Source organism: Coenobita brevimanus, chromosome 116 (assembly GCF_032717465.1).
Source record: "Coenobita brevimanus isolate Jiangsu-jjx chromosome 116, ASM3271746v2, whole genome shotgun sequence".
Lineage (NCBI taxonomy): Eukaryota > Metazoa > Arthropoda > Malacostraca > Decapoda > Coenobitidae > Coenobita > Coenobita brevimanus.
The window spans coordinates 3,644,282-3,671,372 of NC_137069.1; the positions used below are offsets into that span (position 1 = coordinate 3,644,282).

A 27,091-nucleotide genomic window follows, 5' to 3' on the forward strand; every position below is an offset into this window, starting at 1 on the left:
AAACACACTACAACACTCTACAGACCATACAGAACAAGGCCCTAAAAATAATCACAGGCTGCACAGCTACTACACCCACAGACCACCTACATCAAGAAACAAAAATCCTCAAAGTCAAGGATCACCTAGACATGAGAGGCAACCAGTTTCTTGCTGCAGCCTCCACAAACCCACAACATCCACTACAGTACATGGCAGCACATCCACCCACACCAAGGAACATCCACTACAGTACATGGCAGCACATCCACCCACACCAAGGAACATCAAAACAACACCCAGCACACGATACCACACACAAATACTGTCATCTCTCCCCCCTCGCCCACCTCAGACCAGCTTCCAGAAGCATATCCACACTCAGATCACTCGCCGCTCCATTCAGTCACTTAAAGATAACACACAGCTGCATGCACGGCCTCCTGACATCCACCCTTCTGAATCCTATCTTCCTTGTGAGGACAGGGTCCACCTGGCCAGGCTGAGATGTGGGCACCATCCAGCCCTCTTAAGCTACCAGAAGAGGCTGGATGACTCCGTCACTGATGCCTGTCCAGGATGCAACACAGCACCCCATACTATTAAGCACATTATGGAAGACTGCATTGCACACAATCACCTACACCAACAACACAACATACACTCTTTGAGAGTGCTGTGGGAAAGCCTGGTCTCGGCCATGGCCTTCCTAAGGGACTCGGGGCTGTTCAGCCAGACTGCCTAGGAACAACTACTACTACTACTCACCACTCTAACTCACTCACACACTCACTCACTCACACACACACACAAACACACACACACACACACACACACACACACACACACACACACACACACACACACACAGGTGACAAGCAGGGGTGGGGGAAGGTGGGGGGATGGATAGGGAGACAACCAGGGGTGGGGGAAGCCAGGGGGACAGGGAGGGAGACATGCCTGGCAGTGCTGGGTGTGGTGTGGGATGAAGGAGGGACAGGGGAGGGGAGAGGAGGGATGGGGGAGGAGGGAGAAGAGAGGGGATGGAGGGAGGACCAGGAGAGCCTAGTTTCAAACCTATGGAGAGGCGAGATGTCGGACTGGAGAAGCGGGGTGTCGAACTAGCGAGGAGACGGACATTTAAAGTGTTTGGATTGTGGGAATGTTCCTGTTTCTTGTGTTCAGTCTAGTGAAGCGCCAGTTATTGCTGTGTCAGATAACGGACTATGGGTGTATAAAAATCTAAATACTGTATGTTATTCAACTCTGGCTTGACTCCAGCTTGCCTAATGGAGGCACTCTTTGAACCCAATTAGACTACAGATAAGCGTTTTATGACCACAGCCTACTGTATAGAGGTAAGGCACACAGTGCACTGCTCTGTTTATGCACCTTCCAACTGCATGAAATATGGTTTTACTTGGCAATATAAACATTTACCCCAATCTCATTTACATGGTTCTAATTCCCTTTATGAGGAAAGATTGCTAACACATCCCACTTGCTGACACACCCACTCAAAATATTCACTAACACAAGCCTCTAATGAATCTGAAGGGAATGATTTTGAGGGTTCTTAGGCCTACTCTCAACCCTCGAGGTATCTGAGGCACTGCTCTTGCATCTCAGCCATGGAAAACCCCTCCCTCCCAAAACAACTGTCACTTCATTATACATCAAGGTAAGTTAAAATTTCAGTAACTCTTAAGCCTAATGATTATACATAAGTTTTTATGCATCTAATTGGTGGGGGTAAATAAGGGCTTTGGGAAAATTCAAGGATGCTGTCCCCTTACATTAGCCAAATAACACTGGTTCTTTGTTTTGTTTATAAAGGCTCCAACATGCTTGCATGATTCAGCCTTAGTCACCTAATGGTAACCCCCATGCTGCTCAATCTCTGGCAGCCTCCCTATTCAGTCCCTTATCTCTGAGGTCACATTCTATGACCTCATCCCAGGTCTTTTTCAGTCTGCCTCTTGCAACCCTACCCCCAGTGTTCACATTTCTCACTTTCTGCACCCAATTGCCATACCCCATCCTCTCCATATGTCCAAACCATCTCAACCTACTTCTCCTAATCACAACACCAATACACTCCAGTCCCATCCTTCCACTTAATTCTTTCATCGGAAGCCTAGCCCCCCAAGGCCTCACATTCAAGGACACACTGCACATGCACCTAATCATTGTCATTTCTGTATGTCTGAGCGTGCGAATATCCTCTTCCTTTACTGCCCAGGTCTCACTACTATAAAGCATTACACTCCTAACACATGCTGTATACAAAGATCCCTTAGCATGGACGGAGAGCCCTCTCAATGTCAGGAGAAGCAACAGCTCCCTCAACTTCTTCCAACCACTCCTCATTCTATGCACAGAGCTAGCTTTAGCCCTACCTCCAGGATATAATATGTCTCTGAAGTGAAAAAAGCACTTCATCACTCTCATGGGACTCACCAGCAAGAGCAATCCTATCATTCATTCATTATCTAATCCTGTGTTGCTCCATGAGGAGCATAGAAGCCCAGGTCTGACAATCTCCACGTGCTCTCCCTCACACACAGCACACAAGAAATCAGCATTATCTCACAGTCGACTCTGACATCACTGCATTTCTTATGCATCCACTTGTCATAAACACTGCACAAGATGGAATTACTTCCCATGCCCTTGTGGCAAACCACACATGGCCACTCTCCCTCTTCTTTGACAGTACTGCCACCAACCAGAGATACCATCTTTGTTTTATCTGCATTTACTCTTAAGCCCTTGTGCTCCATGCCATCTCTTCACTTCCTAAATCCTTCCTCTGCCTCCCTTTCACTCTCTGGAATCAACTCCAAATCATGGGCAAACATCTCTCACAGGAGTCCATTTTTAAGTCACATGAGAGGTCTTCAAGTACCATAATAAACAATAAGGGGCTAAGGACTGACCCTTGATGCACACCAACATTCACTGAAAACTCATCACTCAAATCTCCATTCACTTTCACATGGGTGCCAGCACCCACATACACAGCCAGAACCACCTCAACCAGCCACTCCTCAATCCCAAGCTTTCTCACTACCCACTTCACCACCTCCCTAGGGACTGTCAAAGGCCTTCTCCAAATCAAAAAAAGCAAAGTACAGATTTCTTTCCTTTCCTATATATTTTTCCTGAAGTTGTCGAACAATGAATATATCATCAGTGTTCCTTTTGCCTTGCATAAACTCAAACTGCACCTAATTAATATTCACTCTTTCTCTACTCATACCTTCTAGAACTCTCTCCATTACCTTCATTATCTGGTCCAAAAGTTTTCTGCCTCTAAATTTTCTCTTTCCAGGGTATCACCCTTTTCTTGTACACATTTGCAGTCATACTCTTCAGTCAATCATTTGGGACAACACACAACAGAATCATATATAACAATATTTATCAAATCAATTACTAACCTCACTCCTGTATCTCCTGAAGCCTTCAGCACTTCAGCAATCAACCCAGACCGGTTTATGTTTATGTTTACATGGTGGTTCTTAACCCACATTAGCTGCAAAAATTGAGGGTCTACTGTGTATGGAAAAAAAAAAAAGTGTGCACGGTTTCAACCATCAGGGATGATGTATGCAGTAAACAACATGCCATTCAATTGGAATACAGTACTTTTCCTGCCCATATGACATCCTTGGCACCATTATTCTTCACACACTGGGAAATCATGCATACAAACTTGTGCATAAGCAGGGTCTACTGTACTTACTTCTTACTAATTCTTGCTACCTCCATGTAATTTTACTCGACAATTTAATTCAATTCTACTACTGATGGGGCTGATTAGGTCTATATCTTACTACTGTACAGTTCTCCAGTTCCAGTGTATCCTAAGGTGAATAAAATACAGTAAACTCTCAATTACCCAGCATAATTCAGCCAAGCCCTACACAGAATAATGTGAAACGCTGGATATTGCATAGTACTCCCATTGGCTCAATATCATCGACGAGCTGAATATTGCATCACTACCTGTCTTGACCCTCTGTCCTAAAAACTTTCCCATGAGTAGAAGATAAAAATTAAGCATAAAATACAATAAAGTAATGATACAATACAATAATACAGTGCTGGCTGGCTACCGTTTATGTGCCAGTTGATACACCCTGACGGTGGATATTGCACTGAAGAGCTGGTTATGTCTCGTTTTTTTGCCAGATATTGCTTTAATAGAGCTAAGCCCGCAGTGCTAGATACTGTATTGCACTGGGCCGGATACTGTGACGATGGATAACTGAGAGTTTACTTATGGAATTAGCAAGGATTCAGTATATAACACATCACTGTGCTGATGCTACTAAGACACATTTCCTTGAACTACTGAATATATTTATAAAAATTTTCATTTGAAATGCTGTGGTCAAAGTACTGAACAAACATACGCACGCAATTGTTTTTACATAAATTGTTTAGTCCTCTACTTAACCTTTAACCCCTTCAATGCTGTGGCATATTTTTTTTAGTTAATTCATGTCATCTCAAGATTATTTCATTTAACTTACAAAAGACCTCTTGTAGCAGAGGGGGTTAATGAAGGCTACATCCAACCTCTACAGTTTAAAGTCTTCCCTAAACTGAGTAAAATCACCTTCACAGCAGCAAGAATAAAATCACCTTCACAGTAGCAGGAATAAAATCCATTGTGTCATCAGACTGAGGAGATTAATCTGGCCTGATATCATAGGAGGTTCAAGAGTCCCACCAAAAATTTGAATTCACTGCCGAGTACAACAGGTCTGGACTCTTCTTTTATCCTGTCATCGCCATTAAAGTTGCTATGTTTTTGCTATGATTTACTGAAAATAAGATTTACTGAAAATAATTTACGGTACATGAATTACACAGCCTTGCTAAAGTTAATCCAGTAACTGCAATTCTTGAGTGAAAAAAAAAGAAAAAATGAAAATTTGGCTCCACTTCTAAGTGACCTTGGAGATTTTGTAACATCTCATCCTTAGCCAATTACTCAGCACATTACACCCTAATAGTGTATCCTCTTGTATGTTGCTGATGCAATCTATGTCAATATCAACCTGAAATATCTGGCATACAAGTGAATGTTAAGGTGTAATATGTAGGATGAATAACCAAGGAAGAGGTGGTACAAAGCCTCCTCTGCCACCTTTAATATGGTCTTCCACCCAAAGTTTAAATGCTAACTGTTGCCTCTTGCGTATGTACAAGCATGTGGCCAAGACTCACCTGAGGGATGCAGCGTGAGCGAGGCCAGCTGGGAAGTTGTCTGGGAGGAGAGCCAATAGGGAGGTGATTGTGCGTACCAGTGGACCAACTGGGCTGTGGTAGAACAATACCCTCCGTTCCAACAACACCAGCTTGAATAACACCAGGATATTGCGTCCGAACACTCTCACAGCGTCAGATACAAACACTCCTACAGGAATAGTGTGGATAATAGTGTTTTATGTGGATGCAGGTCTGAAAAATATACCAGTACAAAATAAGTGACTCACTAACACAGAGGCATCTCATGGCTACCTATAGCAGAAGAATGCATGATAAACATCCACACACTCATACATGGGCAGCATGAATGGAGTTTTATGTGGAGGCAACTTAGAAAAGTATACAAAATAAATGAATCACTAGCACAAAAACATCTCTTAACTACCTACAGTATAGGAATGGCTGGCAAATACTTTCACAGCATCAAACACTAATACTACTACTGGGACAGTGTGCATACAATAACTGACTTTGCTACTTGGAAAAATATACAATTTATGAATGAATGCAGCCTAGGAGAGATTTTTCGACATGGAGGGTTTATATAAAGGTCACACTGACCCTTTGATGGCTAGGACACTAAGAAATTGAATATTGTACAATAATCTGCTGAGATCTTTGTATGCAGCATGTGTTAGGAGTGTAATGCTGTATGGTAGTGAGACCTAGGCGGTAAAGGAAGAGGATATTTGCAGGCTCAAATGTAAAGAAATTACTATGATTAGGTGGATTTGTAGTGTGTCCCTGAGTGCGAGGCCTGGGGGGGCTATGCTTACGATGGAAGAGTTGAGGGGTAGGATGGGATGGGAGTGTATTGGTGCTGTGATAAGGAGTAGGTTGAGATGGTTTGGGCATGTGGAGAGGATGAGGGATGAGAATTCGGCGCAGAAAGTGTGGAATGTTGATGATGGGGTAGGGTTGTGAGAGGCAGACTGAAAAAGACCTTGGATGAGGTCAGTGAGTGTGACCTCAGGGATAAGGGACTAAGCTGGAAAGCTGCCAGAGATCGAGTAGCATGCACAGCTGCCATTAGGTGACCAAGGCCGATGCATGCAAGCATGTTGGAGCCTTCAAAAATGAACAAACGAATATGAACACAGCAAGAATAAAATGGAGAAATACATCATCAGACTGAAAGGTTAAAAAATGCTACATCTGTGTACTACAGTACAACAAAGTGCATCCCATTCTGCCTGTGGACATATTTTCTCTTCTGTTCTAACAATCATCAGACTATTTTACTTGGCCTTGGAAACACTTTCCCTCATGTAGTTGTTATTGTTTCCTTTCTGTCTGCCAGATCAGACCCATCAACCACAGATAGGCAACTGCTTCTATGGGGCCGTCCTACAGGTACAGTACAGTGCAAACAGTGTGAGTGTGGGGATCCAATGCTCCCTTGTGTTAGACAGCACTTCACCGGAGTTGGACTAGGGTTCTTCCCACTTCAAGGTGCAGGGAAACATGAGGGACTTTGGTTGAAGTGGGCATCACAGCTGTTCCACCCAGAGTGCACAGCACCACCACAAGTAGGCTCCTCTTCAGTGTCCCACCTTGTAGTGAAGGGGTAAATGAAGGCTTTATCTAGCCCCTTCTGTTCAGCCTCTCTAAGTCAGAATAAAAATAATCCAGAGGTAGCAAGAACAAATACTAAAAAATGGTCCTACAGTAAAGGGGCAAAGTAAACACACACACAAATTAAGAGGGGGAAAAGAAAAAAGGCAACACCAACATGCGCTCCTATTTTCTCCCCTGCTCTCTCCTGCTACTCTGCATTGTATACCACACATCAAATTTGTGGGTTGTAATCTCTCCTATTTCCCCAATGATATTTTATTTCTTTTACAAAACAATACATTTACTTTTCCTTCATTCACTACCAATGTATAAAACTAATCCTAAATCAACTTTCTCTGCAGTCTGTAGCTTTCTATCATGCAACTGAAACACAGTGTCAGCACTTTAGTTAAATTAAAGTGCAGACACTTACTTATCAAGACAGATTTATATGATTGAATTCTGGGAAAGACTGTATGTTTATATATAGCACTGCAGTTAGCTGGTGAAGGTTTATATCCAAGGGGTAGTTGAAGTTGATTGCTCATGTATTGCCACTCAGGGCTAAGTGAGGCTGGTCACTTTCATCTTAAATGTCGGGACCAACTGCCTAGCCCTGGGCTCCTACGCTTCTCTTGGGGCAATGTAGGATTGGATGATGGATGGATATTCAATGGTGCTTTTAAAGTGTCATGTACTGTATATCATTTTCATTCATTCATCATACTGGATTTGATGATGAATGAATGAAAATGATATATATGACACTTTAAAAGTACCGTTGGAAATATTAATTTCTAATAACTTTTGTTACTTTTAAAATCTTTTCCATCTACACTCATTATTTATTTTAAAAAAAAAAAAAAAAAAAAAAAAAAAAAAAAATACTGCTGTATAAATAAATCCTTTTCAGCATAGCTTTCATGTATGTGAGTGAGGCTGAGGGGGAGACCAAGGATGGGGTGGAGAGGCACAGGAATGAGAGTGGTGTGAGTTGAGGGGAGAGCCTAAGCTCAGAGGAGAGGGTTATATGAAGGCAATTTGTCTGTGGCCACCCCTTCTGGGAATAAGGTAACTTTGTATAGATACAGTATATACTGTATATACAGTATAGCAAACAGACAGAGATAATAGCAGCCAAGATAATGATAGCTGTATCACACATTCACGCAGGAAGACCTCATTACAACCCAGGAATGTGTTTCAAAATATCACAACTATTTCCACATAACTAAACTCTTCTTACTTTAACTTGGTCTAGAACTGCTATCTCTCCTTCTTGAATTCTTGTGACAAGCGATTAACACTAGAATATATTGCTAGTGTCAAGGAGGTGCTATGGAAAGGATGCAGAGTAATATTATTATTTTGCCATGAGCCATGAGAAAACAGTGGCAAAAGAATAAAAAATTAGGCCAAGGTAAGGTGAAAAGAGTACAGTACATTACAGTAACTTCAGGAAAAAGTAATGGATTGACTTTACTGGTGGCAATGGCAATTTATATATAATTTTCTTTGTTTCTTTCTTTTTTTAATTAACCTGGACTTAACCCTTTGAATTCCAATGATGTCCCTTTTGTTTCTTACTGGTACAAGACAATTTTATTTAACTTAATGAGGCTTCTAGAGTCATATGGAATGCGTTTATTAACCTTTAAAAAGCTGGCTACTTTCCAATTTTACATCCATGTGGGAGAGATTATTTTGGAAAAAAATTAAGGTGTTATGAAATCAGGCAAAACATGCATAAATAGATATAAATAGCAGAAAATACAAAGAACTTGATGCTACTCTCTTCAAATTGAGCACGGGCTGGGTGGTGGTGAGAAGGGTGGTGGCGTGTCAAGGTCACTCTCAGTGGCACATGACTGTCAGCAGACAGGTAGAGAGTCTTGTTTTCTGCTCTTATTTGTAACAGCAGACTAAGTTATATTATTTTTACATTATGTACACTGTTCTGTGTCTTCATGGTGCACTGTGAACACTGCACACTATATTATAAAATTTTTCTTATCTTGCATCTCTACAGTTAAAATCTTATGTATGTAATTATTATGTTCAAATGTGTATTACAACTGTTCACACTAATATGTCTTTAGTGTGGAGTGTTCTGTAAAGCATTTGATACAGAGACCCAGACCACACTCAGGGAACCATGTAGTCACATGTCTGTGTTTACCTAGGCATCTCGCTGAATTCTTGCACACAACACACCTCCTCTGTTGTTTATAGCCACTTGCATCAACTGGAAGGGGCTCAAGGTGGTGTCATGAGATATATTCACATCCTAACAGGCACTGTTGCCATATCTCCCATTTGTTTCATATAATGAGCTCGCAGAATAGGAATGCGTTCCAGATCTTCAACCGCCCTTTCCTTAGCGGATGTTCGGCAACGTTGACCGCCCTTTAGGAGTTAAGGCTGGATCTACTCCCTCCAACTTGAAAAGCCTATCCTAAGCTGAATAAAATCATTAGGCAACTGGAGGGAGGGAGGTCTTCATGGTGAATGGGTTAACCCCTAGGCTACTGCAGGGCTCTTGCTAACTGCCGATGGTTGCGAGCCATTTGGCTCCTAAGGTTTCAGATTTACATGCCAAATAAATTTTTAGTAGCCAAACTGACTACGAGGTGAAATATTTTACAAGAAATAAATATATTTATTTATTTACACATTGTGATGATTAGAATCACATAATGAGGTTTGAAACATTCACAATGGCAACAAGGAAAGACTTAATAATTGATCACAACGTGCTTTTTTGTTCCTTTATGTGAGATTTACTTATTTTGCTGTTTACTGGGTTTTGAAGTGGATGTATTTTCTCCATGCCAAAACGCGACTTGAATGTAATATCTGTTCACCAATGCGAAAAAATACTCGCATTTGCAAGCTGTGGCTCGCCAAACAAGACCCCTGTACTGTTAAATGGTGTACGATGATGTATTTACCATTTCATTTCCCTCATATCCAGATGATTTTACTCAGGTTATGAGACTTTTCTATCTGGAAGGGTTAGATATCCTCTTCATTAATCCCTTCCATAAGAGAGGTCTTTCCTAACTTTAATTACAATCATCAGGAGGTAGAAAGAACAAAACAATGGATATCCCTGGGATGTGGGAAAATAACAACCTCTAGCAAGGAACTGCTTTACTGTCTTTATCATTTTCTGATGCGGGGAGTCTGAGTAGTGATATAAGCTTCCTGTTGTAGATATATTACATAAGCCACAATGTAAGCAACAACAGCTTCTTAAGATAATATACTGTACAATCACACTCTCACTCTTTCTCTGTTCAACATACACATCCATACTGTACAGTATATATATTTTGCCCCTTCACTGTGATGATGTACTTTTCAAGTTATGCTTGCTAACTTTACATGTATTTAAACCTGGGAGAGAATATCTGAACTAGAGAGATTAGATATTGCCCACACTAACACCATTACCACAAAGAGCTTCAAAATTTAACACTTTATGGTGGTAGTAAGAACATAATGAAAAATGAAGTCAACAGATTTTGTGGGTTAATTACCTGTACTGTTCAATCAGTCTCTGTTTAACACTGTTTAAATTATGTTGCTGATGATATAATACATCCTCTTCATTTCAAGTTGTTTGAGATTCATTATAAAGTTGCTTTGAAGTTACAAAATGCATAACTGTTGTGTTTTTGTTATCAAAATCTTAAAACACAAACAAGTCTCAAATAAAGACCCTTCACTTAAAAAAATATATCTATATTTCCCATAAAGAACCTAGGCTTCCAATGTAGACTGACTGTACAATGTTCTTTAATCCTTCCAGGTTGAGGACAGTATCTCTAATTTATTCTTCCTACCCCTCAATGATATTTTTTCAACTTAAAAACAGCCTCTGGTACTGAACGGATTCATGAAGCCTTCTGGTATTTGTAACCCCTACAGTTTGCAAAATCTCACTTAAAATTCATCTAGAGACTGCAAGTAAAATAAAAAACATCATTGTGATGAAGGGTTAATAAGTCCACTTATACACTGTGACATATAGTGATGATTTACAGCATTACAACACAGACCTTTATGAAGCTGGAAAGCTAGGTATCATGCACAGATCATGCATAAAAACTGGTGTGAGAAGCTCCTCCCTTACCATATTTGTCCTCATGATCAACTAGCAGGGAAGCAAAATTTCAATCACTGTACATGTAGATATTTGATAAACAGCTACAATCTGATATTCTTTACATGACAAATACTTAACACTCAGACCTCAGGAGTTTTCCCACTGGCAAGTAAAAATATATGATATCTGCTGGGGTAAAATGGCCACAGCTTCCCCTGGGGTTTGAGGGGTCAGCGAAAGATATACTGTAGTAGCTTCTTAACCCTTAGCCCTCCAGAGATTCCCTGTGGCATGTAAAACTGGTGTCAGCCAGATCAAAATAGGGTAAAGGGTTAAGTAGGATAAAGATGATACCCTAATTCTGACTATTCCTGGTGGACTGTAGTATGCAATAGTTGTTTTAATCAGAAACACTTGTGGAAATATAAATGAACTGCTGGATGTGAATGAATCTTACCCTGCATGATTAGGGAAGTACTGTTTCAATATATGAGAAACCACCTAGGCATTATTCCATCCATCCATCATCCAATCCTGTGTTGTCCCAAAAGAAGCGTAGGAGCCCGGGGCTCGGTAAGTTGGTCCTGACTTTTACGATGAGTAAGACCAGCCTCACTCATCCCTGAGTGGCATTACATGAGACTTGCTGGTGAGTCTCTTGAGTGTGTGGAGGAGTTTTGTTATTTGGGAGACAAGTTATGCATTGGAGGTGGGGCAGGAGTTAGCTCTGTGGCTAGAGTAAGCAGTGGTAGGAAGAAGTTTAGTAAGCTGTTGTCTTTCCTGACACTGAGAGGGCTCTCCCTCCATGCTAAGGGATCCTTGTATTCGGCATGTGTTAGAAGTGTAATGCTGTATGGTAGTGAGACCTGGGCAGTAAAGGAAGAGGATATTTGACGGCTCAAACATACAGAAATGGCAGTGATTAGGTGGATGTGCAGTGTGTCCTTGAGTGCAAGGCCTGGGGGAGCTAGGTTTACGATGGACGACTTGAGAGGTAGGATGGGACTGGAGAGTATTGGTGTTGTGGTGAGAAGAGGTAGACTGAGATGGTTCGGGCATGTGGAGAGGATGGGGGGTTAATAATTGGGTGCAGAAAGTGAGAAGTGTTAATGATGGGGGCAGGGTAGTGAGAGGCAGACCGAAAAAGATCGGGGACAAGGTCACTGAGTGTGACCTCTGGGTTAAGGGACTAAATAGGGAAGCTGCCAGAGATCAAGCAGCATGGACAGCTGCTATTAGGTGATCAAGGCCAATGCATGCAAGCATGATGGAGCCTTCCAGACCAAAAACGATAATGAAACACCTTTAAATGCTTCCAGAGCACTTCTTTGAGACTAGCATCATATTCTAGTGTCAGTCTGTTCTTACAACTCACTATTCAAGATGGGGAGGTAGGAATTTTCAGCCAAATTAGAGTAAAAAGAATAGTCTTTTTGTGCCAATGCCTGGTGATAATACTTAAAAGGGAGAGACTTTTTTAACTGATGGGGTTAGATATAATTCAAATTAACCCCTTCATTACAACACATAATTCCTATGCTACATAAAACTTTTGGGGTAATGTATATATATATATATAATCTATCTATCTATCTCTACCTATCTATTGCCAGACACCTCAATCTCGTGAGGGGTGGCCACAAACACATCGCCTCCATGTCACCCAGTCCCCCGCAATTTCACTGCCATGCTCCCAGGTCACCCCCCCCTCTCTCATGTGCCTCTCCATTCCATCCCTCCATCTCATCCTTGGCCTCCCCCTCCCTCTCCTCTTCACCTTACTCACATACACCTCTTTGGTCTTTTGCTTTCCAACCTCTAAACATAACAATAATAATAATCCTCAGAGTTAAGGAGTTAAGGATAGATGACCAGTCTACTCCCTTTGGTGGCATGATCAAAATATTTCCAGTCACCTTTTGCTGACTGAACAAATGTAACTCTAAATGGGGCACTAGACAACCAGGCACAACCGGGTCTACCTGAGATACTGATTCAATGCTTCCCTACCCTCTCCAAACCCTCCCTCTCTTTCCTCCTCACCTCATCAATGTACACATATACAGCCATACCTCACTCCAAGTCAACGATGTGTGCAGGCAAAATGCTATTTTAAGGAGAGTAACTTTAATTGGGACATGTTTCTGGTTTATGAATGAGAGGCTGAAAGTACAAAAAACACTCATTGTAGACCTCAAGACAACTTTATAATGAATCATGAGCAATCTTAAATTTAATATCGGTGTTAATTTTACTTTAACTTAATAATCAAACAACTAGAAATGAAGAATACAGATACCTGTGCATATATCATTCATGTTCCATCTCAATTCGTACCTGGTCAAAACTACCATGTCTTCATATTAAACAAAACTTCACTATCTATCAATCTAACCCATCTATCATCCAATCCTTTACTGTCCTATCAAAGCACAGAGGCCTGGAGCTGGACTAATCAGACAAGATGTTTAAGCCAATGATGATCAATCACTTGCACCTGATCAGTACTGCATGAGCAGTGAATTTGATGACACTTTTTACAATATTCTTGCCACCTCCAGATCATTTCATTCAGCTTAGGAGTGACTTTTTTGAACTGCAACAGACAGATACAGTTTAGCCTAAGCTTGGTGGCATCCAACTCCTGTATTTTAACTTAGGGGGTACCTCCATAATCAAAGTAGTTAATCCCTAGAGACCTATGGCTGTCAAACATCAGTTACAGAATATCTGGCATAAAGTCCAATGGCTGTCGATAGTACACAGGCTACCAAAAACTGACAGTAGGAAGCACTGCCTCTTTTATGACGTATATGGGACCTGGCCAATGGGAACTAAGAGATCAGGTGGTGGGAGGCATGATCCGGCCCCATTCCCAGGTATGGGGACCTCCCCCCCCTCCCCAGGCCATTTCTCCACCTTACTTTGCCCTACTGAATCCTGTATTCTCAGTCCCCTCTCACCCAAACTACCCCCAAACCCCCTCCAGACCATAATGGGTGTGTGTGGCAGATGTATTCCCTTTTTTTCCCCCACATCCTGATGTTCCTCCACACTCCCTCCACCTCCCTATGCCCCAAGGACGTCCCATTCTCACTCATAGTGAGGAATGACTTTTCTTAAATTTTTTAGGTCAATTGTGCTGAAACCATCACACAAATGAGAGTGAAATATACATTTTTCTGGTGTGCAAAATCAAGCTCTTCATATCTATAAGACCAAAATTTACTTTGGTGCATTTTTTTTTCGCTCACTATTCACAAGGGGTTAAAAATTTTTATTTTTGGCATTCTTTTAAAGTCGATATTGAGGTGACTGTAATTCAAATGAGAGTGAAACATACGTTTTCAGGTGTGTAAATCTGAGCTCTTGAAACATGAAGAAAATTGTTTACCTTGGTGAAAGTTTAAAAATCAGACAGTTTTTGCTGTTCTAGGGATGGGGGGACTGGGAGATTTGCAATCTATAGGGGTTAATGATGACTATTAGCTTTCAGTACTCCCTTCAATAACAGAGATCCTTCCTATAATGAATAAAAACTATATGTCCCTTCAATAACTGTGCTTCTTCCTAAGTCAACTGAAAATCATTGTATATCCCTTCAACAATCACGGTTCTTCCTAAGATGAACAAAATTAATTCGATGTCCCTTTAATAAGAGGTCCTTACAGAGCTGAATAAAAATTGCTGACATCACAGTTGTCACAAGGCTGAAGGTGAAACTCCTTTATGGGTTATATCAAAACACAAAGCCTTAACCACTAGACCACCACACACCTATAATTTCTACCATACAGATACAGTATAAGCTTACCATGGGCCAGTTTGTCCCGCCAGTTGGTTGTGTTGAGGTCATGGTAAAGGCCCTTCAGATCCTGCACGTCTGAGAAGTCCGCTCCCTTAAAGTACACTTTCGTTGTCACTTGAAGGCGCTCCTATCGAGAAAATATTTTATATAAATATATGTATATATATATATATATATATATATATATATATATATATACACTGTATCCATCCATCCATCCATCATCCAATCCTACACTGTCCCATGAGGAGCGTAGGAGCCCGGGGCTAGGCAAGTTGATCCTGACATTTAAGATGAGAGTGACCAGCCTCACTCATCCCTGAGTGGAATTATGTGAGCAATAACCCCAACCACCCCTTGGATATTAACCTTCACCGGCTCAATCCGATTCGAGCGCTGTAATTACCCACTAAACCACCAAGCGCCACAATTTGGTTATATGGTTACCATTCAGCGTAGTAAATGGTTTCCTGGTGTACAGGAAACCATCTGGCTTGTCACTCAGTGCTGAGTCACCCATAGGCAGAAGGAAAAGGAAAGAATGAAGGACAGAAAGACAAAAGAGGGAGTGTAAAGTCACCTGTAGGAAGAAGGAAGTGCAAAGAATAAAGTTAAGAAAGAAATGCAAGGAGAGAATGGAGGGAGGAGAGGAAAGGGCAGACACCTGAGAGCAGCACTACATCGAGTGAGTGGATGGTGAGCGTCCTTACCTACCACTTATATCTATCTATCTATTGCCAGACACCATAATCCCGTAAGGGGTGGCCATTTGACTTTGAGTTATTGGTTTTATGGGAAGGGATGCTAACCCTCCATCAACCCACTTGTTGACATGTAGGGAGCATGTATGGGTTGGTTATATGGTTACCACCCAGCGTTGTAAATGGTTTCTTGGCTTACATGAAACCATTTGGCTTGTCACTCAATGTAAAGCCACCTGTAAAGGAAAGAAGAGCAATATGAAGTGACAGGAAAGATGGGAGATATAAGAAGAGAGGAGGGCAGGCACAGAAAAACAATGATAAAGGCTAAGGAAGAAGTAGTACCGTATATATATACAGTACCCTCGCGTCCAACACGGAAATATTGTCATGCATGGGTCCCATGTTGGACCAAAAACGTGTTGGACAAACAACAGAGCTTATGGGGAAAAATGAATTATGTCAGCAACCCTAAGAAAAGTCACCCTATATACCTACCATATACCTATACATATATTAGTACTGCTGTAATTATAATGAATGATATAGTACTATGAATGATAACTAACCTTTTAGGATAGAGTTGGTGGGCTTCTTGGGAATGGAAGGTGGTATCCGAGGCTGTAGGTAGACCTACTGTGTCCCCGGAGGATGGCTGCTGGTGTCACTAGTGGTTAATGGCTGCTGCTCCTCCTCAACCTCCCTCATAAATCCTTCAAAATCACACCCAGAATCACTATCCTCGTCCACATCCATGGAAAGTCCTGCTTCTGCCTGTCCTATCCGTAAGCCTTCACTGCTGCCAGGATCTTGTCTTGGTTTTTAATTATGGTCCTCACGCTGGCTTCATTCATGTCGTAGGCCTTGGCGATGTCCACTTTCTTCCCCCCTTTCTTCTTCCTCTCGATGATTTCTAGATTGGTGGCCTGAGGGAGGTGCTGCTGCTTCTTGGGGGTTCTCAGAAGGCTTCCTAGGCATTGTGAGCAGGGTAAAATGCAGTAGCAAGGCCAGAAAATGCAGCGAGAAAAAAGCACCTTCCAATGCGAATTATGCGACTGAGTGGCGCTGTGGCAGGAGAAATTTAAACAAAACATCACGTGAGAGCAGAAGCGTTTTTTATTGGGCGACATCACGATCACGTCACGATAGCGGGCAGGGGAGTCTACTTGATCAGAAGTTTTGATTGGCTGTCAGCGTCACAGGAATGTCCAGTATGACCGTGTTGGACCGGGGGTGATCGTGCTAGAGGTGAACTCTGCGGATTTCGCCCACTTCTCGGAGCTCCGTCCGTGTTATGCTCACGCACCCGTTTTACAGTACTTAAATCGTATTAAATCGTACTAATTTTTTGCTCTTCATGCTGGACGCGAATCATGCTGGACAAACGCATGTTGGACACAAGGGTACTGTATATATATATATATATATATATATATATATATATATATATATATATATATATATATATATTGGTGGTAAATGGTGGCGACCATCATCCACTCACTTGATGTAGTGCTGCCTACTTCTTCCTTAGCCTTTATCATTCTTTTTCTGTGCCTGCCCTCCTCTCTTCTTATATCTCCCATCTTTCCTGTCACTTCTTATTGCTCTTCTTTCCTTTACAGGTGGCTTTACACTGAGTGACAAGCCAAATGGTTTCCTGTAAGCCAAGAAACCATTTACAACGCTGGGTGGTAACCACATAACCAACTCATATGTGCTCCCTACGTATCAACAAGTGAGTTGGTGGAGGGTTAGTGCCCCTCCCCGTAAAATCAATAAATCAGAGTCAAATGGCCACCCCTTACAGGATTATGGCATCTGGCAATAAATAGACAGATAGATAGATAGATAGTCTATCTATCTATCTATTGCCAGATAGATAGATATACAGTAAAACTTCGATATAACAGACTTCAATAGACTGGAATTCACTTTTACTGGACTCGAGGAGCTACTGGACTAAATTCCCATATATCGGAAAAAGTCTGTTAAATCCAGAAGCAGTCCGGACTGCCTGACCACTTCAGCTATGTTCACCACAATAAGGTAAATAAAAGACATGTTTATTAGTGTACAGTACAGTATAATTACAGGTAAGCCCTTAATTCACGCGAGGGTTACGTTCCCAGCCCCTTCGCGTATGTGGTAAATTCACGTATATGTTCTGCCCTTGTGTGCACATAATTATGCATGTCTACTAAGTATATTACATCTGAATAATACTGTTGATGCACTACATACACCTTATAAACTAGCATACAGTATGAAAAACAACAAAAATGTAAGAAATTTAACACTGAAACCTGACAAGCACAGGCGTAGGTGGAGACACTTCAACAGTCTGGTGCACAAGCCCTCACTCCTCCCATATGCTACATTCTGCCTTCTTTATTGTCCAAACAGTTGACTCATTCACCCCAAACATACGGTTCCGAGCCAGTTCACATGAGTAGGTGGAGACACTTCAGCACAGTCTGGTGCACTAGCCCTCACTGCCTCCCGTATGCTACGTTCTGCCATCTTTATTGTAAAAACAGTTGACTCACCCGAAACACACGGTTCCAAGACAATTCACCACAAAGTCAATTCACCATCAAAACATGGACGATTTCCTGTCATTCTATAAATATACTTATTACTGATTAATTAATACTTTAGTAACTAATTTTCAGGGGGATTTTATAACTCATATAAGTAAAAAACTAGTGTACTGTACTTGCTAAATAAACTGGTATGTAAATAAATGACAAGGAATCGTCCTGACGGAGAATTGTCGCCAATATTCCTCCATTAAGTTTGCCCAACACTTAGCAACATCACTTTACTAGTCCGTTTTGGTGTGTTACCAAATGCATCACTAGCACTACGCTTAGGCCCCATGTTGGCAGACAAGGTAAGCAATCACTGGAAGGCAGAAAAATAAGCCACAAATAACGATTCGCAAGTCACGCATATTTCGACCGTCGGATTCAAACTGACTGTGTGGTGCATGGTAGACCGACCTCCCACACACACACACACACACACACACACACATGTATGCACATGGGCAGCAGGTAGGCATTTTTATATTTTATTTATTTCTCTTGTATATTAAGATTATTTATTTGAATACTATAATTTTATGTTTTAATTATTGTACGAAAAATTTGTGGATAACCAAAATTGCGTGAAAAAAGTTCGCGTGAATTAAGGGCTTACCATATACCATTTAATTAATGTAGTGAAGTTATAACACAGTACAGTACCACAATGATAGTCAAAACAGTTTAAAAACTGTTTGTGTGATCCGGACTAATGTCTGATATATCGGAAAAAGTCCGGGTTAGCAACGGGAAGTCCGGATGTCGCTTTTATCGGGATTTTGCATTTTTCGGACTGGCTTGGGCCCCAATTAGTCATTTATAGTGAGGTCTTACTATATATATATATATATAGGCCTATATATATAGTAAGTCCTCATATTTGGACACATTCTACTTTGACGCCTCGTTTTTCGTGCAAGAAAAAAGTTTCCGAATTGTCTCACAATTCGCGAATTTCACCCACAATTCGATGCTCCCAGCCGGCAGCCGACAACACATACCAATGCTCATTTGTTGGCGGCCATCTTGCGACCACCCTGTCCACCATAACCGACATGGCAACCACCAATGATGCATACACCAGGACTACGCCTAAGGCTACCGACATCCTATCGACCTTGAGTGATCTAAAGTCTCAAGTGATGGCCGTCTACAACAGAAACATAAAGGAGCACAGACAAGCCCGGATCACACGATATTTTCATGAGAGACAGAATGTGGCTGCTATTCTGCAGGACTTGGACGTGCCAACAGGGGTGGATGAAGGAGGAGAAGTGGACAGAGAGGAAGTGGAGGCGCTGGAGCCTGAGTTCAACTTCGAGGGCTTCGGCATAGGTGATGGGGCTTCCCCAGAGAGGCCCATGTCACCTAGTAACTAGCCCATCTACCCTCAACACACCTTCACTTGCCACTCAAACCAGTCTTCACTTTATTTCTGGTAAGGATTTTTGGTGTTGCAGCTCTTTATAACAGCTTTAAAGTCTTTTCAGGTACATGTTTATTGTGTTACGCTGTTTTAGCACTAGTAAACACTCTTCATTTAATTTTGGGAGGGCCTGTTTGGTGTTACTTTCTGATAGGGTAGGTACATGTCCCACCGGAATGCTCCTCTATTTTTCTCATTGATTCTTAACTTCACAATTCAACGTTTCGCGTTTTGCACGGTTTTGGCGGAACAACCACGCCGCAAAAAACGAGGATTTACTGTATACAAACACACACACACACACACACACACATATATATATATATATATATATATATATATATATATATATATATACTGTGTATATATATATATATATATATATATATATATATATATATATATATATATATATATATATATATATATATATATATATATATATATATATATATATACAGTATATATATATATATATATATATATATATATATATATATATATATATATATATATATATATATATACATACAGTAAATCCTCTATAATTCAGATTAATTGGGGGGAACCCTATGTCGAATTATCCAAAAATCCGAATTATTGGAGCTCATGCTTGCCCCTATCCCAAAATCACACCCATGCTCACTAAAACATGGCCTTTTCACAAAAACATTGAACAATACAGTATATCATTATTTTATACTCAAAGAGTGCACAATACTATAAATAAAACAGTGTCAAACGTTGATAATGAAGTCTTGCAACACAGTAGAAGAGTACAGTACACTTAACTGTACCGAAGATACTGTATAGTTCTTAAAAATTACACTTATTACTATACTTATCACTACAAAAACTGTTCACGTCCACTTATCACTGGAACCCATTTCAGACTTGTCTCGCTTATTTCAAATTTCTATCCGAATTAAAATTATTTGTCTGGTGGTCAAAAAAGATCTGAATTAACTGATTTCTGAATTATTCAGTTTCGAATTATAGAGGATTTACTGTACTGTATATGGGATATGGGACTGAATATGGAGGCTGCAAGAGATTTAGCAATGTGGAGAGCTGCCACTGGGTGACCAAGGCTGATACTGTACATGAAAGCAAATTGGAGCTTATATAAATGAAATGAAACAAAACAAAACCAGTAACTAAACCAATCCCTATACATCTGGAGGCCCTCAACATCTCAGCAGTCAACCGAGAAACACTTGCTGCTCCCTCTCTCCCCCAACTGCACCCTACTGACTTCTCCGCCTATGGCACCAGCACCAACCAATGGCCAAGGGCCAAACACTGGACCTGCCAACCCCAAACCCTCCCTGGCCTGGCCAAACCCCCAACCCAGCAACCAGCTGTAATGCTCTCTCCAAGCATCCTGAATTCCCTCACTATCCATCACTACTCTTCCTTACTTCATCCTTCTCCACACATTGCCCACACAAAATTCCTGCTTTCCCTCATCACCTATTTAGCAACATCCCTCCTTTCAGCACTATTTAGGCTATCCACCAAGTCTCTGCAACTCAAATTTTGCCTTATAGGCTATACCTCCTTTCTAGCTCTACACTTACCTGGCAAGTACAGTACAGTATTCCTCTCTGTTACCACCCTTTTTCTATTCCCTAAACAGTCTTCTTTCTCTTTAACTGCAGCTTCAACTTCCTCATCCCACTGCCATGTTACCTTATGTCATGGTGGGCCCCTTGTCAAGTCACATACCAAACTACCAACTATCTATAGCCAGATGCTTTAATCCCAGAAGAGATGACTATGAAAAAATTGCCTCCACGTCACCCTATCCTACTCCATCAGCATGCCCTCCCTCCAACTCACACTACCCGCATTCACATACTTTTCCAGCACATCCCTCCACTTCATCCTTAGTGTACCCTACCCCTCTCCCTCTCTCCCTTCACCTCACTCACAACACATTTGTAGTCAATTTCTCATTTTCCATTCTTTCTATATAGTCAAATAATCTCAGGGCACCTCTAACAATTTCCAGCAAACCCACAGTAACACAAAGCCTTACTCTTAAAGGTGTTTAACTGACCTGATGGTATATCACCATGTCTGTCTGTCTTTCCACGCAATTCCACATGCTCCTCTCAGATAACTTAGTTCCATTCTTTTCACTCTTGACTTATGTCCTTCTGACAAATTCTGAACTGCACATCCATAAAGTTTAATATATGTTTTCTCAAAATAAGGTGGTGTATCCCTGATCATTTTAACTGACCTGTATGTATCCATATATGGGCAGTGAGCTGAGGACACACACTGACTTCTGCACTGTGTTGCGGGTAATGTCTGCACTCTTGTTGCTCACTTTCTGTTGATAATGACAACATCATGTAATTCCTGGCTGTATCAAACATGTACTTTAAAACAAAAACCATTCTGAAGGTTCCATGATCAATTTATCATGTTCCCTTAAAAAAGAGACTATTCCTCAAGGTTCTACTATCAAATACCATGTTACCAACATAAAGAGCTTATTTATGAATGTTACTTTATCAGATTCCACACTGATTTCATGAGGTCTACTCACATGCATAGTCATAATGCATGAGCGAGGGTAGGCTAAGTGAAGTGTAAGAATAAGACACTTAGTACATGCTTACCTCTGCATCAATCTGCCTGTAACATGACACCCCGAAGACGGTCTGCTCTGGCTTGGTAAGGTGGGGGAGATGAAAGAAAACAGTGTCTGCTTCATGGTTGTGGGATCCATCAGGCAGGCACAGGGAAGGCAGATGGCGCCACAAGTCAGGCAAGTCACAGCCATCATTCCCCCCAAGTGCAGGGTACGAGTACTCCACCTGAGTAGGGTCAACTTTGGTTAAAGTATAAATCATATTCTTAACTGAATAAGATGATTCATAGCACCACTGTCTCTTAACAATTTATTATGCATATTGCACCCTGATATTCTCTTGTATGTTATCTATTCATTTAAGTATCAACACAGTTTGCCTTAGCAATTCCCAGGAGAATAAAAGTGTCAACAGGCAAAACACATTCAGCCTTCAAGGTGCATAGCTTAGGCTATGTGCCAACCCAGGGTACTGTGTGTAATAGATCTGTGCATGTTAGACAACTGAAACCCACAGTACAGGAGCTAATGTAAAACCCTCATCAGCAGCCTGACCTTGACTTTCCCCTCTAAGATCCTTGTGTGGCCAAATATGCATAGTGCTATGCTTTCCAAAGGTATACCTTACCACTTAAAAGGAGAACTGACAAAAGTCAGTGCATAGGATGGCAGAAAGCAACAAGTTTTGCATTCACTTTCACAGACAACAATAGCTAACTTGGTGTTACGGGATGGGGGGATCTAATGCTGAGGACTGGAAATGGGGTTGGCCTCCAGATCCTCTGTGCTTCCACTAGGAAGTGAAGGATGCAGGAAACATCTTAAAGTCAGTGTTGTTATTTAATGCCTTTCTAATGTTACTGCCTTATACTTTTTCAATGCTTATGGGTCACCGCTCTTGTCCCATGATGTCAGTGCTCATGTTCAGCAAATATGAAGTGTCAGTGGGGTTTCAGACCCCACTTGGGTGGTGAATAATAGGTCAAAATTCAAGCATAAGGGACTGGGACCATGTTTTTTGTTGCTTCGTATGGCAGATCTGAACATGACAGAATCACACAACCCAGGGACGACTGTGCACTGCTGGGAAGTGGTTCTACCAAGCCTTCTATGCAACCAAGGGTGTAGACCTATGCTAGTACAAGATGTCCTTGTCATACGTTACCTTCTTTGACATTCATTCTTGTTGCCAACTCCAATGTAATTTACAAAACAAACTCGGTGTGTGTGAGCTTCAGGGCCCTTCTGTCAAAGACCTTTGGTGTGTTGTGTGGTGTGGCTTCACTAAAGCTCTGAAGTCTATGGAAATGAAGCAACCCATGTCCAAAATCATTAATGAGTGTCAGATTGTAAGGGCTACTCCTAGTAATGCTCTCACATATAAAAACTGCCCACTAAGAGTTCCACTGCCATGTATAAAGCTGCTTTATCCATTTTTTTTTCCAAAATACAGTACCACCTGTCTACGGTAGTTATTACCATACCATAGTTTGTCCAACTTAACCAGCAGATTCTCATCCTTTGCAGCTTATTTCTTAAGCTTTACGGTCATACTAGACAATTATTTGGCTCTACATCCTTTCCATATTACTCCTGCATGACAGGCACCATACTCTATTGCTAATCTCCTGTTATGGCTCAGCATTCAAGATGGACATATGGAAATTTAGGCCAGGTTAATGTGGACAGAATATACCAAGCAGTCACTGATTCTCTGACACACAGTATCATATCGCCAGTGAAGATAGTGATTATAGTGAATTCTTGCTATAAGTTGCATTCTATTTTATTTATTTATTTATCTTTGCAATCAAGTCAACATTAAAATGCAGACAGATTGCCTGTGTCAGTTATACTGGTACAGTACATATCAAGCCGACTCCATTCCTTTTTTACCTCTAAATAATTGTTGACTCTATACATGGGTTTTATCCGCCCCTGTGTGGAGTACAACTTGCATGTGTGGGGAGGTTCTCCACATACAGCTCTTCTCAACAGGGTGGAGTTAAAGGCTTTTCGTCTCATTAGCTCTCCTCCTCTTACTGGCTCCCTTCAACCTCTGTCTTTTCGCCGCACTGCTGCATCTTTATCTCTTTTCTATCGCTACTTCAATGGTTGCTGCTCCTCTGAACTGTCTGCATGCATTCCTCCACCTCTACGACGGGCACATAGCACCCCTCTAGCAGCAAACTCTCATCCCTTTTCTGTCCAACTCTCTAATGCAAGAGTTAACCATTCCTCCCAGTCCATTATTTATGCAACAGGTCAACTCTGGAGCTGTCTCCCTCTGTCTATACTTCCTGCTTCCTATGATCTCCAGTCTTTCAAACGCAGTGTGTCCAGCATCTCGAAATGATAGGATCTTGAATTTGGCTCTCTCTTGTATTTTGTTCTTCTCTTGGAAGGAACAGTTTTTGCAGGCTTATGGCCTTTGGTTCCTTCTTCCTAGCATTAAAAAAAAATAAAATAAAATCTGCGAAGTCCCCTCCCGGTTTACTGTACAGACCATACAGAATATATCAATTTATGGAATTTTGGAACATATCCCTGGGTGGAAACCATACAGCCAACATTGAATTAAGGCTTTCCAAACAGATGTGGTCCAAAAAGGCTTAAATCCAAGGTAAGGTTGTGGTTTATTAGTCATATAAGGCTGGTCGGGGGCAAATGAATGGTCAATGACATCTCAACTGTCTGATCTGAGTATTCTAGCCCTGTGTTCCTTATGAGGCAAAAAAGGATTAAAAAAAAAAAAAAAATCCTGGCTTGGAATTCCCTGTAGACTACATTTAATAAACTGTACGTATGCACTACAGTACAGTACTATAGTCACTGGCTGCACCAAAACCACTCCCACAGCTAACACTCTGAATCTAAAGTCCTCCCTGTCAGAGATTACCTTGATATGAGGACACACAATTCTATGCTGCAGTCTATGCCAAAACACAACACCCCTGTCATTATATGAGGGACACACAACACATCCAGGCACATACAACAATCACCAGACAAACGTTTTCAAACCCTCCATAACACTATCCCAGCTCCAAATATTCAAAACTAGCAGTGAAGAAACAGACACATATTCACTTCACATGCAGGGCAGAACACTAGATCACTCCATACTACAAGCCCCTCTCTTGACATCCACGTATTGATGGTGTCCTTGAAAAAGAGAGGATCAAGTTCACCTAGCTAGGCTTAGTGCCCTTCTCAGCATGCTTAGATCCAGGTTGAGTGGAATCACAGATGACATGTGTCCAGCTTGTTGAATTGGACCACACAATATAACATATGGTACATAATGGAGTACTGCACAGCATATGACTCATTAAGATACAGATACAACATCAGTGATGTAGAGAACCTATGGGATAACCCCATAGGGGTGGTTGCTAACCTTTGGTTGACGAGTCTGCTAGATCAGATGGACTGGGGTTGAGCAACAACATCTCTGCAGTAGCTTTATGGCTTCCATGATCTGAGACCTTTTTATCAACATAAAGCTCTGTATTTTATAAATAGAGTACTGTAAATACCGGTATATAAATGTGGGATTATGGGAAGGAGGGGTTGAAGAAGGACACCTTCATGCAGTGACACCAATACAGCAGGCAGTTTAACTGAACACCTAACTCCCTCCCTATCCCCCAGAAGAAGGATGATGGACTGCTGAAGAAGGGTAACTTCAGCCTGCAGTCTACCAGGTTCAGATCCTGGGGCTAAAGCAACAAATGTAACAATAACAAATACTGGTACTACTACTGTAAAAGTTAAATCAAGACTCAAGGGAAGGTGAGTGGAGCAGATAATGAAAGGTGTGGGATCTGATGTCTGCCTATGATGCTGTACTGCTTACTATTGTGAGCAAGATCTTTGCAAACTGGGTTATGATTTTGTAAAGGTCTGTGAATGATGAGGCCTGAATATAAATTTAGATAAGGGTAAAGTGATGGTTACTGTTAGATGTGACTCACTGCATTATATGTAGTGGATGCAGCTTTGAACTGGTGTAGCTAAATATTTAAGTGCCGCAGTGCAAAAATAGTTAAGAATAGGTAATTGTGCAAAGAAGAAGTAGAGTGATTCATAGAGGAAAAGTGGGCTGATGTTCTGAAGACCAAGATTCAAAACAGAAGACTGGGTACAGAGGCTTATGGTGTAGTGCTCAAAATAATATATGGCTGTGAAACTTTGGTATGAAATGAGTCTGAATGGCAAAACTGACAGCTGCTACAATGGGAGTGGTAAGAATACACCTAAATGGGCTACATAAGTTAGGATAAGATACACAGTGAATGCAGATAGATGTGAAGGGAAATCTAATAATGTGCGAGTAAAACAGTGTGCTTGGATGGTAGGATCACTTGGAGGGAATGGATATGAATAGGGTGATGAAAAGAGTTTACCATTACTATACCGGTATGTTAGTTCTTTGAGTCTGACAATGGAAGGACACAAGGTCAAGAGGATGGCAGAATATAGTAAATGTGAAAGAAGTCAGTTATCGAAGGTGAGGTAGCCAAGTTATTGCTAAAGGATCAAAACGGATTGGTGATGTAAGAAATACACTTGGATTCAAAGGACTCATTCTATCTCACAGGCATCTGCAAAGCATATTTTAAAAATAAAATAGTAATAAAAAAAAAGTACCAGTATGTGAATGGTTTTGGCTTAAGCTGGAGCCAAGATATCAGAAGGCTGCATGATGAGTGAATGATTTTACTTTTTAAACCTGTTCATTCTATATACTGGGTGGACTTCTGTATAAGGTTTTAATGATATGGTACTATACTTTAGTGTACAGGGGCAAAAAAGGGTCCCAGGCAATGGATGCACTTTGAAGCAGTATTCAGGTTACTGCCACTGATTAAATGAGAAAAACTTTAAAAGGCTAAAAAAAACAAATTTAACTGTCCTCTGTGAATAAATATATCAGTCGTAGGTTTTAAAATTGATATTTTTTTTCTCAAGTCCAGAGATGCCATTGGTTTTGTAGTAAAGCTAACCTTCATCCAGAAAAGTTTTTCTTT

The 27,091-nt window shown here is 41.1% G+C and overlaps 1 protein-coding gene across 1 annotated transcript in view; it reads right to left on the minus strand.

Moving 5' to 3' along the window:
* The window catches only part of LOC145418774 (late secretory pathway protein AVL9 homolog), a 134,381-nt gene that overhangs the window by 106,700 nt on the left and 590 nt on the right, over positions 1 to 27,091 (minus strand). Inside the window, exons 2-6 of the mRNA XM_080287108.1 lie at positions 22,087 to 22,284; positions 21,702 to 21,794; positions 14,745 to 14,865; positions 10,958 to 10,978; positions 5,221 to 5,410 (exon numbers count right to left, since the gene is read on the minus strand). Coding sequence (XP_080143234.1) covers positions 5,221 to 5,410; positions 10,958 to 10,978; positions 14,745 to 14,865; positions 21,702 to 21,794; positions 22,087 to 22,284 — 623 coding nt within the window. The remainder of the gene's footprint in view (positions 1 to 5,220; positions 5,411 to 10,957; positions 10,979 to 14,744; positions 14,866 to 21,701; positions 21,795 to 22,086; positions 22,285 to 27,091) is intronic.